This window comes from Squalius cephalus, assembly GCF_949319135.1.
Source record: "Squalius cephalus genome assembly, chromosome: 3".
Lineage (NCBI taxonomy): Eukaryota > Metazoa > Chordata > Actinopteri > Cypriniformes > Leuciscidae > Squalius > Squalius cephalus.
Window position 1 is genome coordinate 56663495 of NC_137124.1, and position 19000 is coordinate 56682494.

Genomic DNA, 19000 nt, shown 5'->3' on the forward strand with positions numbered 1-19000 from the left:
TGCTTTAAAGCTTCCTGCGGCGCAGAATCCTGCTAATCTAACCAGAAGACCAAAGAAACTTAGCATTAGAGTCAGTCCTGTCTCCTAAGATGGATCTAAATGGCCTTCAGCCAATCAGAGGGGAGGATTGATGCCATTTAGTGACTTTTGGGAAGCCTGTGAATTATTCACGACATGCAGGGATCAGCAGCTCAGACTATTGATTTATTAGGAAAGTCCATAGATCAGCATCTGATGTGAACTTTGAAACTTTCGAAAAACTGGGGAATGTTAAAAACAAGGTAGAATTATCATTTTTGGGAAATAAGTGCCTTTTTCCAATGGAAACAAACATTCCCCTTGTGTTGTTACCATCTTTTAGGCTGTTCACACTTGGTTCTCTTGGTCCGAACCAAAAAAGAAAATGATACATTTAGGGAGTGTTCACACTTGGCATGTTTGGTGTGATTGCTCTGTTAGTGCGGATCATTTAAATAAGTGTGAACGCTGCCATCCGAAACCTGGTGCGCACCAAACAAGCGGGCCGAGACGCTGAAAAGAAGAGTCTTGATCCTCATCCAAACAAACTCTGGTGCGGTTCGACTGAACGAATGCAACACGGACCAAAGACATCTAAACGAACCAAAAACAGGACATGATGTCCCAAGATGCGACCCTAAGGACAGAATGCTAAAGCATAACGGTTTTTTTCTCATCATAATCGTGATATTGCGTTCAGGCTTCAGAAGCGCGTCTCCTCGCAGCAGATCTCCGTTTGTGTGTGTGACGGAGGGATTCCTGCCACTGTTTTGACTCCTTTACACATTTTATAAGCTCTTCTCGAGTTCTCAGCTGATAAAAATAGCATCATATGTAGCTACGCACATACAACGAGTGCATTTATCCCAGCACACAGCATAGTTTTGGATGTTCGGTAAGTTCCGTCACGAAATATACGTTATAAAAGCCAACCAATCAGGTTGTGAGCATATCCATATGCCTTTAGGTTCGGTATCTTTCGGTTCAGTGTTAAAATGTCAGTGTGAATGGCTAGTGGACCCCAGGACTAAATTTGATTGTTGCACACCAGGGTTCGAATGGCATTATTCAAATGAACCGCACTAACTGAGCAATCACACCAGAGTTCGTTTTAGCCCAACCAAACATGCCAATGTGAACAAACCCCACGCGTAATGGTAACACTTTACAACAAGGTTTTAACTACATTAGTTAACATGAACTAACAATGAAAAATACTTCTAAAGCATTTACTAATCTTATTTCATTTATTAATTACCTAATATATTATTAAAATCAAAAGTTGTGAGCTAAAAAAATAATTAAATTTTTCAATCAGTTGTATTTTTATTAATGTTTACAAAGATTAACAAATACTACACAAATGTATTGCTTATTGCTAGTTAATATTAGTTAATGCATTAACCAATGTTAACTTATAGGACCTTATTGTAAAGTGTTACTAGCGTAACAACTCATTTCAGCGTAATATAAGAGTTTAAAATTTATTTTATGTTTTGCTGCCTTCGTTTTGTGAAAATTCAAGCACAGCCGTATTGGAAATGAGTACGTTTGTGTTTTGTGTCAGTTCACTAGGTCATGTTTCATGGGTTTTGTCTAAATGTGAGGAAGCCGTCTTAAATAATAAACCCATGTAACGTGCCGATTTAATCACGCACATGCGCACATGCTAACACTGACAAACCCCATTTCATCTGGTCCTTTCCGCAATGCCTTTTGAAATAACAGAGAGACATTGAAAGAGCACAGAAAAGGGGTTTGATCGATGAATCCACAAGCCACAGCCAGCCGTTCCATGTGTGTGTGTATGTTGATGTGTGTGTCATTAATAAGCATTAGTAGGGATTAATACCTGCTTTAAAGCTCAGCTCATCAGCCTCCTGCCCTGTGTAATCATACAGCGCTTTAACGCGAACCCCGAGTACCTTCTCCTCCTCCTCCACCCCGTTGGCTGCGATGTATTTTTTGGGGCTCTCGTCATCAGACCAGTCCGAGGAGTAGTCTTTACCCGCCCTGTGTGGACAGCAGAGGAGTTACAAATCTGCACACATTCATGGAGGAATCATTTTAATAGAAGCTGGAAGATTTGACTCGGGTAATCAGCTGATCTGTGAGAGTTAGTTCAGCTAAAAACATTTGAAATGTTAATACAAATCTCAAATCTATTGAAGGAATTCAACTTATCTGTGGCATGCCATGGATTATCACAGAAACTAATTTCAATGTGTTCCTCAGTTTGAAAAAAAATGAACAAAAGCTAAATATCACATTTACAGTGATTAATGTACAGTAATGCATGCACATTTCGGTTTTTGCACTAGGCTACAGTAAGCGCGTACAGTATGCAAACAGAAAGATTTAAGCCCAAAGTATACTTCACTTTTTACGTGTACACTAGAGTCCGCATGCAGTGTGTGTGACGCAATTTTCGCATACTATATGCATGTAGCCACGTTGAACCAGTGGTTTGGAAAATGGATGTATGGATGATTCGGCTGCGAGTGCGGGAATTTATTCAGCACGACCCTCAGTGCATTATGGGTATTCTCTAGCCTTGGAGTGTCAATTAGTTGTACACTTATTGCAGTGCATTATGGGATTGAATTAGTGCACTTGATAATGTCAACTATGGCTTCAGACACCACTAAAAATGGTGCCCTCAAATAGTGCCCTACAGTATTTAAGGGTATAGGGGGCGATTTCAAACACAGCACACAATAGCCATGTTTCCATCCTAAAATATCATAAAAATAAAAATAAAATATGGAAAGAAATGGCAAGATGTGAATAATTTCTAAAAACGTGCATGAAAACCTTCGACTCGCTGGATGGAAGCGGTGCTTTATTCGCAAATGTTTTATGCGATATTCCAATTTTGAATTTGCACACAAGTTAAATTCGCAACTTTGGATGGAAACAGCAATTGGTGGGCTATGAGAGATTACAGAGGAGGTTAAAAGTAGCTGCATTTGTACAGCTCTAGCCTAAAAGATTAAAAAGATGTGTATATAAGTTTTTTCCAGGCACTGGTACGCATGTGTACGCATATATATCGTCACATGGAAGGCTATGCATACAACGCATTAAAAAAAAAAGAGAAGTATACTTTGGGCTTTACTCTGTACGCTCAGCTCGCACATGCGATATTTCTGTGTAAACTGTCTGAAATCCACATGTAACACTGTTTATCTCTGTGAAACGTCTTGCTCCATAGATGCTGTTGATAGAGCTTAACCTGTGTTGAACCCCGAACATTCATTCAGTTTTTACTCTAATAACATTGAAGAATGAGGATGCATATTGATTTTCACAGAGGAATCTGCAAAATTGTAACTGTTAAAACCTTGATTTAGGCTAACTACATTAAACAATTTTTTAGCTGGGAACCAACATTCCCAAATGTGACCCTGGATCACAAAACCAGTCACGAGTCGCACGGGTATATTTGTGGCAATAGCCAACAATACACTGAATGGGTCAAAATAATCGATTTTTCTTTTATGCCAAAAATCATTAGGATATTAAATAAAGATCACGTTCCATGAAGATATTTAGTAAATTTCCTACTGTACATATATAACACATTTATTTTTGTGAGTGAATGCTGCACAATCGGCAACATAAATGCACAACTTTAAAGGAGATTTTCTCAATGTTTCGATTTTTTGCACCCTCAGATTCCAGATTTTCAAGTAGTTGTATCTCGACCAAATATTGTCCTATCCTAACAAACACATCAATGGAAAGCTTTGTGTATACTGTAAATCTCAATTTCAAACAAATTTACCCATGTGACTAGTTTTGTGGTTCAGGATCACAAATGATTGGCTCTCACAACGGACTTGGATCAAATGATTAATTTGATTTGTCTTAATAGCAACAAAACATTAAAAACTGATGATTTTAGAAAGTTTCTTGTCTTAGAGATCTTGTTAGCTCTGTTCCACAACCTAGTGAGTTGCCTTTCTATCTACGGCCTACATAGGCAGCTGCCTTCTGAGAAGACATTTAACCTACAGTAAATGCAACCTTAAAAATGAATGATTTGGAACATCCTACATCGGCACGAATAGTTCACATCACACACTGTTGAGTGTGAGTCTCAACAGCTCAACTATATGATGCTCATCCACATATTGCATATCTAACATTCATAATTTCTCTCGACTTAAATCAATCTCTGCACTGAACTAATCACTGTGCAATTTGGGATTGTCTTCTCTGTATCCACTGCCGCCTTAGCATCGACCTGTTAACTGTCACCCCCCCTTTTTGAGCATAGATCTGAAATTAAATATATTTGATGAATGCTTTGGTTAATTTTTGAGTCTCTTCTTTTATTTCAAAAGGCATACAGTATGTCGATATCGCAAAAATTGAGCCCATTAAAAGGTTTTAAAGTACCGTTTTCAAGATAACTCAATGTCCAAAGATACCTAATTTATGATGATTACTGAAATATGCAATAGGGGAAACAATTAAATTTAATTTAATTTAAAAAAGCAATTAAAAAGCATGTCGGGACACTGACAGTTAACAGTGCGTAATATTGCTGCCCACTTTTGTGACAACCCATGATGCCTAGGAATACGGTCTAGCTAGGCTGCTCACTAGGTTTCAGAACAGAGCTGTCGTCTGTCCTCTGAGACAGGAGGTCAGTAAATAAAGTTGCACTGACGGTGCATAGCCACTTAGGTTCTCGTAATAGCAGTCCACCTCATGCCATCTGTGGGTTTAAGAGTCAACAGAGACCAGACTAATAAGCAGAAGGCCACGTATAATACTGCACTTTAACAGGCATTCCCTGTGTGCCCTGAGAGAGGCTCACACACACACTCCAACATGAGCCATATGTAATATCTGAACCAGACTCACACACACTCCAAACACACACCAACATGAGCCATATGTAATATCTGAACCAGACTCACACACACACACACTCCAACATGAGCCATATGTAATATCTGAACCAGACTCACACATACACCAAACACACTCCAACATGAGCCATCTATAGTATCTGAACCAGACTCACACACACTCCAAACACACACCAACATGAGCCATATGTAATATCTGAACCAGACTCACACACACACACACACTCCAACATGAGCCATATGTAATATCTGAACCAGACTCACACACACTCCAACATGAGCCATATGTAATATCTGAACCAGACTCACACACAAACACACACACACACACACACACACCAAACACACTCCAACATGAGCCATCTATAGTATCTGAACCAGACTCACACACACTCCAACATGAGCCATCTATAGTATCTGAACCAGACTCACACACACTCCAACATGAGCCATCTATAGTATCTGAATCAGACTCACACACACTCCAAACACACACCAACATGAGCCATCTATAGTATCTGAACCAGACTCACACACACACACACTCCAACATGAGCCATCTATAGTATCTGAATCAGACTCACACACACTCCAAACACACACCAACATGAGCCATCTATAGTATCTGAACCAGACTCACACACACACACACCAACATGAGCCATCTATAGTATCTGAACCAGACTCACACACACACCAACATGAGCCATCTATAGTATCTGAATCAGACTCACACACACACCAACATGAGCCATCTATAGTATCTGAATCAGACTCACACACACCAACATGAGCCATCTATAGTATCTGAATCAGACTCACACACACACCAACATAAGCCATCTATAGTATCTGAACCAGACTCACACACACACACACACACACACACACACCAAACACACTCCAACATGAGCCATCTATAGTATCTGAACCAGACTCACACACACACACACACACACACACACACACACACACACACCAAACACACTCCAACATGAGCCATCTATAGTATCTGAACCAGACTCACACACACTCACCAAACACACTCCAACATGAGCCATCTATAGTATCTGAACCAGACTCACACACACCAACATGAGCCATCTATAGTATCTGAATCAGACTCACACACACACCAACATGAGCCATCTATAGTATCTGAATCAGACTCACACACACTCCAAACACACACCAACATGAGCCATCTATAGTATCTGAATCAGACTCACACACACTCCAAACACACACCAACATGAGCCATCTATAGTATCTGAATCAGACTCACACACACACCAACATGAGCCATCTATAGTATCTGAATCAGACTCACACACACTCCAAACACACACCAACATGAGCCATCTATAGTATCTGAATCAGACTCACACACACTCCAAACACACACCAACATGAGCCATCTATAGTATCTGAACCAGACTCACACACACACCAACATGAGCCATCTATAGTATCTGAACCAGACTCACACACACTCCAAACACACACCAACATGAGCCATCTATAGTATCTGAACCAGACTCACACACACACCAACATGAGCCATCTATAGTATCTGAACCAGACCTTATCAGTTCCTTCCTGGCACTTCATTTCGCTAATACTTTTGACCTTCTCTGATCTCGTGTTAACATGCTACCCTAACACACACTCTCTCTCTCTCGCACACACACACATACGGTTCACTATCTTTGTGGGTACTCCATAGACGTAATGGTTTTTATACTGTCCAAACAGTATATTCTGTCCCCTTACACTAACCCTACCCATCACAGAAAACTTTCTGCATTTTTACATTTTCCAAAAAACTCATTCTGTATGATTTATAAGCTTCTGTACCCATGGGGATCTCAATTTAGGTCCCACAGTGACACGAGTTCCCATGAGTCTGTGTGCATTCAGGTTCAAGTCCCCACCGGGATAGAAAAACATGTACACACACACACGAACAAAAAAACACACTCTCACACACACAAACACACAAGTATTCTTATCATTATAAGGACATTTCATAGGCTTGATTTATATCAAAATTAAATACAGTACAAACTGTACATTCTAGCCCCTATTCCTACCAATCACAGAAAACTTCCTGCACTTTTACATTTTCAAAAGATTCATTTCGTATGATTTATAAGCCGTTTTTCTCATGGGGACCAAAAAATGTCCCCACAACGTATACACATACATACACACACTGTCTGAATGTGCTGACTCACTGCTTTTAGTAACAGCTACACCAATTAGCAGTGAGCGAAGCCCTCAGGGAAGAACTGTTTCCAGGATAATTAAAAAAACAAAACAATAACAATCCTCCACTTCTAAATACAACACTGTAATTAAAAGTTGGCTTGTTATTGTAACAGAACATGAAACTCATCAGTGTACCTATTTTTGGGTGGTTGACAAATATTTTTCCAAATATTATTTTGTGAATTTTGAGGAAATATAATGTAGTGTTTATGTTTCACCAATTTTTTTTGTGCATGCCTTATTTGCTATTATTAATCTGAATACAGTCAAATATGTATAGTAGTGGGAGTATTTATCTTCCTCTGTCGGCCTATTTACACCTGGTCACTTCATGTGTTTTCTCTGATGGGATATAACCATTAGATCGTGAAAAGACCTACGAAACGTTTTAGAGGCGGATTTAAATCCGCTCACTCGAACCACTTCATGAGGTGGTCTGAGACATTTCAAATGAAACCGGACAAGTGTAAATACTGCTGGTTGTTGAAACACGTTCCATGAAAATAGCACAGGAATTGGAGATCGGATTTATATTAGTTTTGCAGAGACACATTTATGAGGTCAAGTGTAAAACGGAAGAGATTTAACTAAACGGATAGCTATCCAATCAGTAAAAACACATGAAGTGACCAGGTGTAAACATTTTTAAAAAATATATATTTGTGAATATTTTTGAGCATTTGAGTGTGTGTTGGTCAGATGTACCTTGTGGTGTCCTGTGGGGTCTGAGGGGGTTCGTGTCCCGCCGAGACTATATTAGTCAGAGTGACAACGTCATCAGAATGACTGTTTCTTTCCTTTCGACTGATGGATCGGTGCGATTCTGGTGACCACTCCTGTTAGAACACCAAACGCACATGTGAAAATACATAAAATCACATGTAAATTATGTTACAAGTTCCTTTGATTTTCTGAATTTAATCGTATATTTTAAAAAAGGTAACATTATTTTACAGTGTCCTTGTTACACGTTACATTTAGTTACTATAAAGTATGCATAATTACATGCAACTAAACCTAATCCTAACCTAATTAATATTACTTGTATTATTAAATGTATAACTACACTGTAACAGGGACACCTTAAAATAAAGTGATTTACATTATTAATAATAAAAACAACATCAGTAACTAGACTGATTTATACGTCCTCTTACTTTAGAAATGAATGAAATTAATGAATGAAATGTATTATTCATCAAAGATTCCTGAAAAAAAAGTATCACAGATTAAAAAGAAAAAAATAAGCAGCACAACTGTTTCCAGCATTGATAATAAATAAAATCAGCATATTAGAATGATTTCTGAAGGATCATGTGACCCTGAAGAGTGGAGTAATGATGATGAACCATTGTTATATTTATTTCTTTTTTTTAATCAAATAAATGCAGGCTTGATAAACATGAGAGATTTCTTTCAAAAACATTAAAATTAGCAATGTTTCCAAACTTCTGACCGATACTGTATATATACACCCCCCTCCCCTCCTCTCCCTCTTTAAAGCACAACAAAATTCCAGAACAGTCACACAATGTGACTCTGACATAACAGCACTTATATTCAGAGTCACATGCTGGACGATCATCCAGGAGAGAGGGAGAGAGGGGGAGAGAGGGAGGGAGAGAGAGAGAGAGAGAGAGAGAGAGAGAGAGAGAGAGAGAGAGAGAGAGAGAGAGAGAGAGAGAGAGAGAGAGAGAGAGACAGAGAGAGAGAGACAGAGAGAGAGAGAGAGAGACAGAGAGAGAGAGACAGAGAGAGAGAGAGAGAGAGAGAGAGAGAGAGAGAGAGAGAGAGAGAGAGAGAGAGAGAGAGAGAGAGAGACTGTTTACAGCCATACAAAGGCCTCCAATGTGCTGGCAGAACAGGGAGGATGCCAGAAGATTCCTCCGGAGGTGTCACTTACCTGGGCAAACTTGACTAAAAGCTTCGTTTTTAGCTTTAATCTACTGCTCGATTAAACATTCACACCGTGGGGGGTGTGCTCTGTTTTGAGTAAAAACAGAGGACACACTCAGATTCCACAATGCATCCATACACAGACTGTCATGTGTGTCCAAACATCATTTGCACAAATGGAGGTGCTGACAGTGCCACTGTGTGTCTGTCTGTGTGTGTGTGTGTGTGTGTGTGTGTGTGTGTGTTTGTGTGTGTGTGTGTGTGTGTGTGTGTGTGTGTGTGTGTGTGTGTGTGTGTGTGTGTGTGTGTTTGTGTTTGTGTTGGTCGGGAGGGCTGGGAAGGATTTGCCATTAGGGAGAAGGATCCGACATTCCAGAACCCACTCATGGGCCGTGCAAAGACAACAGCTCATTCACACTCGACCCATTAGAAATTCACCACCACTGGAGCAGGGGCCCAAAACAGCTCTATGGTTGACGACACCACACTGTTTGGGTCCATATCTTTTCTAGGCAAATGTTAGCGTTTAAGTTTGCATCTGGTAAACGTCTCTCCTGGTATTCTGAGATAGCAAATATAATAACCAAAGCATAATTTTGCACTATACCTCGAGCTGTGGCCAGTTCATGCTCATGCCGGGCCCGTGTGTGTTCCTCCACCACCTGAGGTCCTCGGTGTCACTCGCTGCGCTGATGGTCTGGCCGAGGTCTCGGTACAGGGCTCTGAATCTGCATGGGGATTTTCCACATACTCAGAACAGGTTTTATTTGTACACAAGGAAGTGTGTGTTAAAAAAAATACAGGTTACACCAACTTTAATCGATGGTGCTTGCCAAGACAAACGTTTGTCATTTTAAAACACCTAGTAAGTAAGTAAAATGTATTTATATAGCACATTTAAACACAGCAAAGCTGACCAAAGTGCTCAACAGAGAAAACAGAATTTAAAAAAAAAGCAGCAGACAGACAATAAAACAATACTTAAATAAGATTAAAGCGCCTGGGAGAAGAGATACGTGTCCGGCCTCTTTTTAAAAGTGATAATAAAGGTGGACATACAATAGAAACCTATCTGAAGATCTTCTAGATGAATGTGGAGTAAGAAGATCTTTGAGATAAGGAGGAGCTTGATCATCAAGAGCTTTAAAAACAAACAACCGGATCCTAAACTGGACCGGGAGCCAATGGAGCGATGCTAAAATACGGGTGACATGGTCATATTTCTTTGCCCTGGTCAACAGTCTTGCAGCTGCATTTTGAACCATCTGGAGACGAGCAAGAGACGACCGAGGAAGACCCAAGTGCAAAGAATTACAATTGTACAACACAGAGAAATATGCAGACTTTTGGGGAGTACAAAAGGACAACTTTTTACCTTATCTACCCCTAAAAGCTAACAGGCTCTTGCTCTGTGGAGAAAGCTGAGTAGTAGGGGTGACCATACGTCCTCTTTTTCCCGGACAAATTCACGGGATTTCGAGATCGCACCAAAATGTCCGGGATTCGGCTTTTGCTTTCTACAGTCGCCATTCATTATGTTTACACGCACACCTTCTGTTTCGATCGGACTGAATTCATTCCGATTGGTGAATCTGAATGTAGTGTTTACATGAACGCTAAACAAGTGATCGGTTGATGTGCGTTTTAGCATTGCTAAGAAAATTCCTGTGTTTTCGTCTCGGTCGGGATCCGTGTGAGGCAGAAAGCATGACCTGCAAAGCTAGCTGGCACGTACGTGTCAGTGTCAAATAATGTAAACATAATGAATGGCGACTGTAGAAAGCAAAAGCCGAATCCCGGACATTTTGGGCGATCTCGAAATCCCGGCCGGACATGTCCGAAGAGCCCAGGCAGACTCGAGCTGGGGCGGACTAACTCATCACGGAGACTCACGATAAAACGGTGTCTTTTCAGTTTCGAGTCGACTAGTAGCCTAGTTGTATCATTTCTCCCAATACTGTCCTCTGTAACCGGTAGGCGTGGATTGGGAGTGGCCTCGTAGGGCAGCGAAGCAAGTGCATTCTGGGAGTTATCGTCTTTCATCCACATGAGCCAAAAACACATTTTCTGGCTTTTCTCAGTCTAGAAGGCTCTAACTTCTAAAATAATTTCACATTTCTACTACATAAATGACCCAATTTAGCATAAATGACACGTTCATCTTTCCAGCGGTGAAGTATCTCTTTAAGGTACTACTAGACCCCTGTTGACAACTTTTTTTCGGCCAAGCACCGCTCACATTTTCTTCAAATCTAGTTCTTTTGTCAAAGTTTATTTCATAACCACTGCTACCAGAACAAAAGGGCCAGGGAACATTAAGTACCATGGAAATTCAAAGAATGAAGGAGGGATAAAGTAAACAGAAAGATTCCTGTACATGAAACTATACTACATGATTAACACACAGCTCAGCACCAGCCCTGTAATTACAGCTAAACAAAAATGCAGAGACAGGTTTGAAGGGTGTTGTTTTTGTTGCCATTCTGAACATGTAACTCCACGCTGATTGAGCGAACACCGAAAACGCAAAACGAAAGAAGCTATTTGTTCAATGATTAAAAAACAAATAAAAGCACTGAGTTGCCCTAGCTTTCAGCTCTTTTGAAATGACCCTGGTTAATGATCAACGACATGTTCAGAATTCCTCATTAAGTAAACAAAATGATAGCAGAGAGAACGGAAAAATAAAAATGAACACTCATTAATGGTTAACATTCTTCAGTTTTCAGCTATGAGACACATAAATGACCAGAAACTATTTCAAGAGCCTGAGGATATTGACACGGCCTTTATAAATGGGGACTTGACATTGAGAAAAGTTTGAGACAGAGCTCCCCAATTTCTCTCATGTCAGTTTTCATTGCACAACCCAACATCTGTGCCGGTCAGTCTCTCAGTGGCTCCGTTTCAAACTCTAATGAGGCCACTAACTAGACAGCATGTTTAGGCATCAAGACTATTTTACGGGCACCAAGGCTGTTTAAAACAGTTGGATGGCAAATTTTGCTGCCTTTTAAGATATTCCAAATCTTCATGGACAAAATCAGTTAAAATAAAATAGCAATGTCTCCTATAACTACATCACTAAATTCAATACCTAAAATTACCATGAAACATATTTATTCCAATTAAAAATAAGCTCAGTGAACAAAACTCAAAGATGGCACAGAGCCAAGAGAAATGTCGACTATGAATATTATTTAATTCAAAAAGTATTTACAATAATTTACACAGTACTCAATATTAGATTTTTTTAATGATTATTAGAATATTGCATTTTATTTTTTATAGCTCTATCTCTATAGGCCTTACAGTCTTCACAATGGCACACACTGTGTAAAGGTCATTTTCAAAACGCACAACTTTCAAAAATGTTTAATGGACTTTTTGTCTACTGAAAGTCTTTTGGAAAGATGTTTCGTCATCTTAGCAATCGGTATGTTGTTAAACAACAGTACAATCCACTGAACACGCTGTACTTTAGTCCCTCATAGCCTCGTTTTCATTCCTGTCAAAAATTACATAGATAGTCTTACCAATAGTTTTAGGTAGAGCCATATAAGTCTATTAAAAGCTGCCTTTTAAATACATTTGAGCCACATTCTGTAGAAGCATCCCATGTATACTTTGTGGATAAGGCAATCCCAGAATGCATGGCAACAAGCTCAGTGAGAATTATTAGATAAGATGGTAGATCAAGGGAAATGACAATTATACATATCAGCAGACTGTTTTCAATATTGAAAAGTATTGATTGATAATACTGTCATCCAATTAAAAATGTACAATTTTACCTAATGTGTGTGTGCTTTGTATTTATTATGCAGTATTATTAGAGTAAAGAGTCATTAGGAACATTAGATTCTATTGGAATCTACTCCCAAATCACTGTTTTGTTGGTGTGTGTGAACAACCGTCAATGGACTTGATGCTGACTAGGGTTGGGTGTCGTATTGTTTGAATTTTTACGATTCGGTTTATCAATTCTGATTCTTATCGATTCCTAATTTTGCCATTAGGGAGAAGGATTCGACATTCCAGAACCCATTCATGGGCCGTGCAAAGACAACAGCTCATTCACACTCGACCCATTAGAAATTCACCACCACTGGAGCCCGGGGCCCAAAACAGCTCTATGGTTGACGACGCCACACTGTTTGGGTCCGTAAATGTTAGGCGTGTGACAAGATCTCATGACAAAATTTCTCGTCGAGGTGAAAAGTCTCACAATATCACCATGAAGGAGCGTGAGGGTGAAATTAGCATAGAATATGACACCGCTAAATTTACGCTACGCCTCCATTGTCGTTTTGTCATTTTCATTGTCATTTAATTCAGTTAGATAGCGGTCGCTTCAATCGTAAACTATTGCACATGTCTGCTCTGCTCATCCAACATGAGCATGAGGAATCACAGTTCACGGATCACGTGACGAGAGTAAGGTGAGATGACTGACAAGACCACGGCAGAGGATTCGTTGCGGAACAGAGCCTAACCATCTAAGCGTCTGATAAATGTCATATCTTGTAGAATGCGCGCTCAGCACCACTACTCCTTATACAGAGCACATGCGATCGCGAATTCAAAAGTGAAAGTAAAACGCGAGCTCCCTGATGCACGCAAATTAGGCTGACGACAATAGCCTGTCTCCCAATATCAAAACCTATCTTAGGCTGGGCTGTGTAGTGGTAACCACCTCTTAGCTCTGGTTTCTGTTTTGGTCTCTGTTTGCTCTTTGAATATACTTTGAGTACTTTGATTACGGTTGCACTTATTGTTTGCACTTGAGTGTTATTTATACTGTTTTTATTTATATGTTCAATTTGTGGAAATGAGTTAATTTATGAGGTCACACACATCCTCAATCAGAAGTTCTGGAAGCTCATAATTCATGTACAGTAAGGTCTGAAGAGACTCATGTTAAATCATACGGGAGAAAAGCCAGTCAGTTGAGTTTGTGGCAAAACCTTTTACAGTGCTTGTATATTAGGGCTGGGTTTTGACAGAAATTTCACAATTCGATTCGATTTCGATTCACAAGCTTGCAATTCGATTCGATTTCGAATCTGATTCGATTCAATATTGATCATTTTGGATATGGCAAATTTTCTCAAGGAAAACAAATCTCTTAACTAATGCTGTAAACTATGGGAGTCAGTTGTAGCCTACTAGGCTTCATTAGCCTACTATAATATTGAAGGTAAAAATTAACTGATTTGTATACAAACACTTAAATTACACTTTTATAATAATAATAATAAAGTTAAACATTATAACATATAAACATTTAAATGGTGGCTGTCATAAAAACTTGCCAGATGTATTCAAACATGCATTTAATATAGAAGAACATTTAATGTTAACATTAAATTATAATGAATATGTAATGAATTTTTCTAGCTGACTAAGAAGTTTATGGTCACTGGATATGGTTTTTCTGAGGTAAATGTGAGGTTACATGACATTGTTTACAAGCTGTTTTACCAACGTCTTTCCACGGTTGAGAAACAGATTGAGCGATTCCATGTGACATGATACGGATTTCGATAAGTTGTACTCTATCTTTTAACGCACTTTCAAATGCTCATTCATGTTTATTTCACGCTGTAACTGGTATTATTAAGGCGGAAGAGAAGATCATGTGCTGCTTCTCTTGCCAGAGCGATCTCACGCCACAGCGGCAAAACTGTATTTATGTTTTTGAATTTCGTAAGAAAATGGACGTAATTTGAAATCTGAGACTTTGTTTCATATCAATAGTAACACAGCACAAAGATTATTGCGATTTATTGGATGGGACGTGCGCTACAATGTTCCATTCATTCATCAACTGAAAAAAGGAATCGATATCGGTTTGTAATTTTTTTTTTTTACCCAGCCCTATTGTATATTGTCATCTTTCAATGCATATGATAATTCATACTCAGAAAGTAGAATTGAAATGACATTGATTACAAGATGATTCATTCAAACATTTCAAAATGCAACCTGCAGACTATTTTTCCAGTCATGAATTTTGTCATTGAGGATTTCTTAAAAAATCTGTGCAAAACAAGACGAGTAAAAAAACTCCTCTTGTTCTCGTGAGCTAAGTTTCTCGTCACACCCCTAGTAAATGTCATATATTTTCTAAGCAAAGGAATCAATAAGAGGAATCAAAATGTGTGCATATTATCGAATCCCTGGTTTTTAGGATTTTGGAACCGGTTCTCGATACCAAACCCTACTGCTGACACAAAGAGTTTCAAATTCTAAATTTTAATTAGCATGCTGTCCTAGAAGATAATGTCTGTGTAGAGTGTGAAGCAGTGACATAGCAGAGGGACTTACCCATCATTGTTGGAGAGGTCCATGTGCTGGTGCATGTCCTGAAGAACTTCTTTAAAAAAGCGCAACCTCTTCTTTTCGGCCTCCTGGGTAATTTCAAACACTTGCTCCATGTCCTCCATGTAACGTGGGTTACATCGATTCAGCTCGTCCAGGGCTCTCTCGTAACGCTCCTTAGCCTGAGGAAAAACAACCAAAAAAAGACCCCAAAAAAACAAGCAGGTCATAGGACACAGGGTCACTAACAAAGATCAGAATTTCCTGTTCAGAATACATCTAATGGACCAATGAATATTCACAAGGTTTTGATGGAGAGTTCTTGAAACTAAAGGAGAAAGCTGTACCACTTTATTTGTGCATCACATTGGATCAAAGCATCATATAAATGAAATGTAAATGTACTAATATGAATTTCATGACTATCTGAAAGACAGACAACAAGACTGCTTTCATAAATTATGGGAAAACAAAGCAAAATGCCTCTAAAATAAATAAAATCAAGTGGTGTTTCTCTTTACACCTTTGAAAAAGCAGAAACTGAAGGTATAAAGTGTAGGTTTGTGCATGAAACATGTTGTTCACACCCCTAATTTATCATTGTCACAGTACAACATCATCACAGGAGCTTTACTATTGGCACTAGCAACAAGCAAGCCTTGTCTTGTCTACATTTTATGGAAATTCTGTCATTCCCCACCCATCTCCTTCCACCTAGACATGGACACTCGTTGACAAGCTTTCCATACAGTAATTACCAGCTTAAATGCAAAAACCTCACAAAACTAAAATGACTAAAACGGCTGTGTCTGTGCTTTTTCTCACGGTACCTTCTCTGCCTCTTGGGTGCATTTCTCCAGGCGATCTGTGAACTTGCGGACCTCCTCTTGGGATTTGGTGGTGTCAGCCTTGGCATGAGTTTCACGGGTCAATGCCGTGCGCTCTTCCTTCCGGGCTTGGTGGTAACTTTTTTTGGTAGAATCCACCTATCAGAGAAAATGTTTATACATCCATACTATTTACTCATTACTAAATACACTGTGATACATGGTGTAATACATAGTTTCCTTTAAACACTGTTATCGACCTGAAATAAAGACTCATTCAACCTAACATTGCTCCAAATCAGTCGTCGAGATTAATTTAATTTCAGTCTGTTTCTCATACTAAGCTATCATATTGCTTTAGAAGACTTGGGATATAACAAACCAATCATTAGGGTTTCTGCAGGTTTATGAAGGTAAATTTAAGACTTAAGACCTTTTAAGACTAAGTAAATAAAATGTAAGGAATAAAGTCAAGGGAACACAACATGTCTAGGGAGAAACACAAGCAACACGTCAGAGTTAGAAAAATAACTTCCAACAGATATCTATTACGTTTCACTTTTGTTTTTTATAAGTAGCTTCAATCACTCTGCTCTCAACCACTAGAATATGGAAATATCTTTTACGGTACCTTCTGATCACTCTGCACAAAAATTATGTTTTTCCTCAGTATTTTCGTATTGTTTTCCAGTGCAAATGTCTAAAGATTCTCATCACGATGCATTTACTGGAGATACAAAATAACAAAACATGAAGTCTTGTTTGTTTGTGAAATTGATAAAAATTATGATTAAATCAAGAACAAATATCTGCCAATCTGCTCAGAAAAATCTACTTAATTCTAAAGGAAGTATTGAAACACATTAACAGATAATTTAATTCATTTTCATTCGCACCTTAAGTAAATCTCTCTTTATTTAAAGATGTTTAGATATTTGTATTGGAAAACAGGACAAACATAGTGAGGAATATATTAATTTCTTGCAATGCATGCAACATTTAACTGCATGACTTTAAGACTTCCTGCTCTGATTTCAGCACCCTTAATTTGTGTAAGGGGCGAATTAAAACTTAACACCTGCAGAAACCCTGTTTTTGGTCATTTTTGGAGCTTGTCAATCACTGATCACCATCTATTTATTGCATGAAAATAAAAAGCAGATTTTTGGCATTCGTCTAAATGGCAACACTTTACAATAAAATTTAATTTGTTAACAAGAGTTAACTACATTACTTAACATGAACTAACAATGAAAACAGAACACAAAACAAGACAGGCAAAGTGGATTTAAACTAATTTCTTTTGTTCTCTCTGCCATCATTTAATGCAGGGGTGTCAAACTCAGTTCCTGGAGGGCCACAACCCTGCAGAGTTTAGCTCCAACCCTAATTAAACACACCTGATCCAGCTAATCAAGGTCTTCAGGATTACTAGAAATTTCCAGGCAGGTGTTTTTGGAGCTGGTTGGAGCTAAACTCTGCAGGACATTGGCCCTCCAGGAATTGAGTTTGACACCCCTGATTGGATTAAAGCAACACCAAAGAACTTTTCCTCTTCGGTCGCCCTACAGGTTGGAAGTGGAATTGTCCATTATCGCCGTCGTAAATAATTTTGCCTACCGTCGCACACACACTCGCTGTTTATCCAGCACGGGCTTTGGAATGAACGATGTCCACAGACAAGGTAGAGTATGTCGCATGATTTTATGAAAGTATGATGTATTGTGACATCAGAAACAAAGAAAAACAAAATAATGACTATTGTAACGCTTGCCGTTGTAGTTTCTTATGTCTCAGTTGAACTACAGAAACGCTACCCGATCTGGCAAACTTGCATAGTGCGGTTATAGCAGATATAGGGCTGCAAAGCGAATGCAGAAGTGCCTTTCACCCCGTTATGACTTTATGAACCACTGAAACGATTTTGGAAACATTATTTTAAGGTAAAAAATAATCTTTAGTGTTGCTTTAAATCCATACTAATGGCGTAGTATTCTGCAAAAGGAGAAGACTCACATCCTTCAGTTTTCTGACCCAGGGTTTCTGGGCCTTACGGAAGCCTTCGTCTGCGTCTTTGGTCTCACGGAATCCACCAATCATTTGCTTGTGGAAGGCATCCTTCTGCCAGTTTCTAATCTTTTCACTGTCCTCAACAACCAGTTTCTCTTTTAGCTCCATATGGATCTCACTCAGTCTGTCAGCCGCATTCATGAAAGCATGCCAGGCCTTTTCCAGAGTCCCATACTGTGAGCCTGCAGGAGAGAAAACAGAATTCAGCTTATTACACTGGATAGTTGCTTACTGGTCCAACTTATAAAAATAAAAACACCCCCAAGTTTGTATAATATTCTTCTCTAGATAGACATCTTGGCTCTTATTATAATTGTAGGTCAGTGTGTCTGCCCCTTTAAGGTCACATGGTTTGGTTACTGGAATATGTGTCCAGCCTGAGGCTCTCACTGGGAGGTAATCCACTCATATCCACGACTTTTCAGGTCAATACAAGATACAGTGGCTTTGTTTACACTGAATCCTAAATGCTTAAAACTGTAAATGTTGGTACTGTTCTCATGGTTATTTTGCAAGTGCTGAAAACATGCAAATCCAGTATATTGTCGCTGTCGGGCGGAAAACTCGTATCTCCAGAATTCGTTATTTTAATTTTTTTCATAAATCATTACGATTGGTCCCCCCTTACGTCTGTCTGTGGGTTTTGCAAATATCTAACCAATGAAAAAAGTATTAAATAGAGCTTGTTTAAACCTCATAACGCCATTGGAT

General features: G+C 39.0%; 1 protein-coding gene across 8 annotated transcripts in view; it reads right to left on the reverse strand.

Moving 5' to 3' along the window:
• pacsin3 (protein kinase C and casein kinase substrate in neurons 3) overlaps positions 1–19000 on the reverse strand; it is a 47270-nt gene that overhangs the window by 4599 nt on the left and 23671 nt on the right. For 4 of the 8 annotated variants that reach the window (XM_079866109.1, XM_079866110.1, XM_079866111.1 and 1 more), the window contains 6 exons: positions 18236–18471; positions 16223–16378; positions 15399–15574; positions 9676–9796; positions 7878–8008; positions 1871–2031 (listed from right to left, as the gene is read on the reverse strand). In XM_079866109.1, the coding sequence (XP_079722235.1) occupies positions 1871–2031; positions 7878–8008; positions 9676–9796; positions 15399–15574; positions 16223–16378; positions 18236–18471 (981 nt within the window). The remainder of the gene's footprint in view (positions 1–1870; positions 2032–7877; positions 8009–9675; positions 9797–15398; positions 15575–16222; positions 16379–18235; positions 18472–19000) is intronic. The other 4 variants (XM_079866114.1, XM_079866113.1, XM_079866115.1 and 1 more) reach the window with 1 other exon arrangement.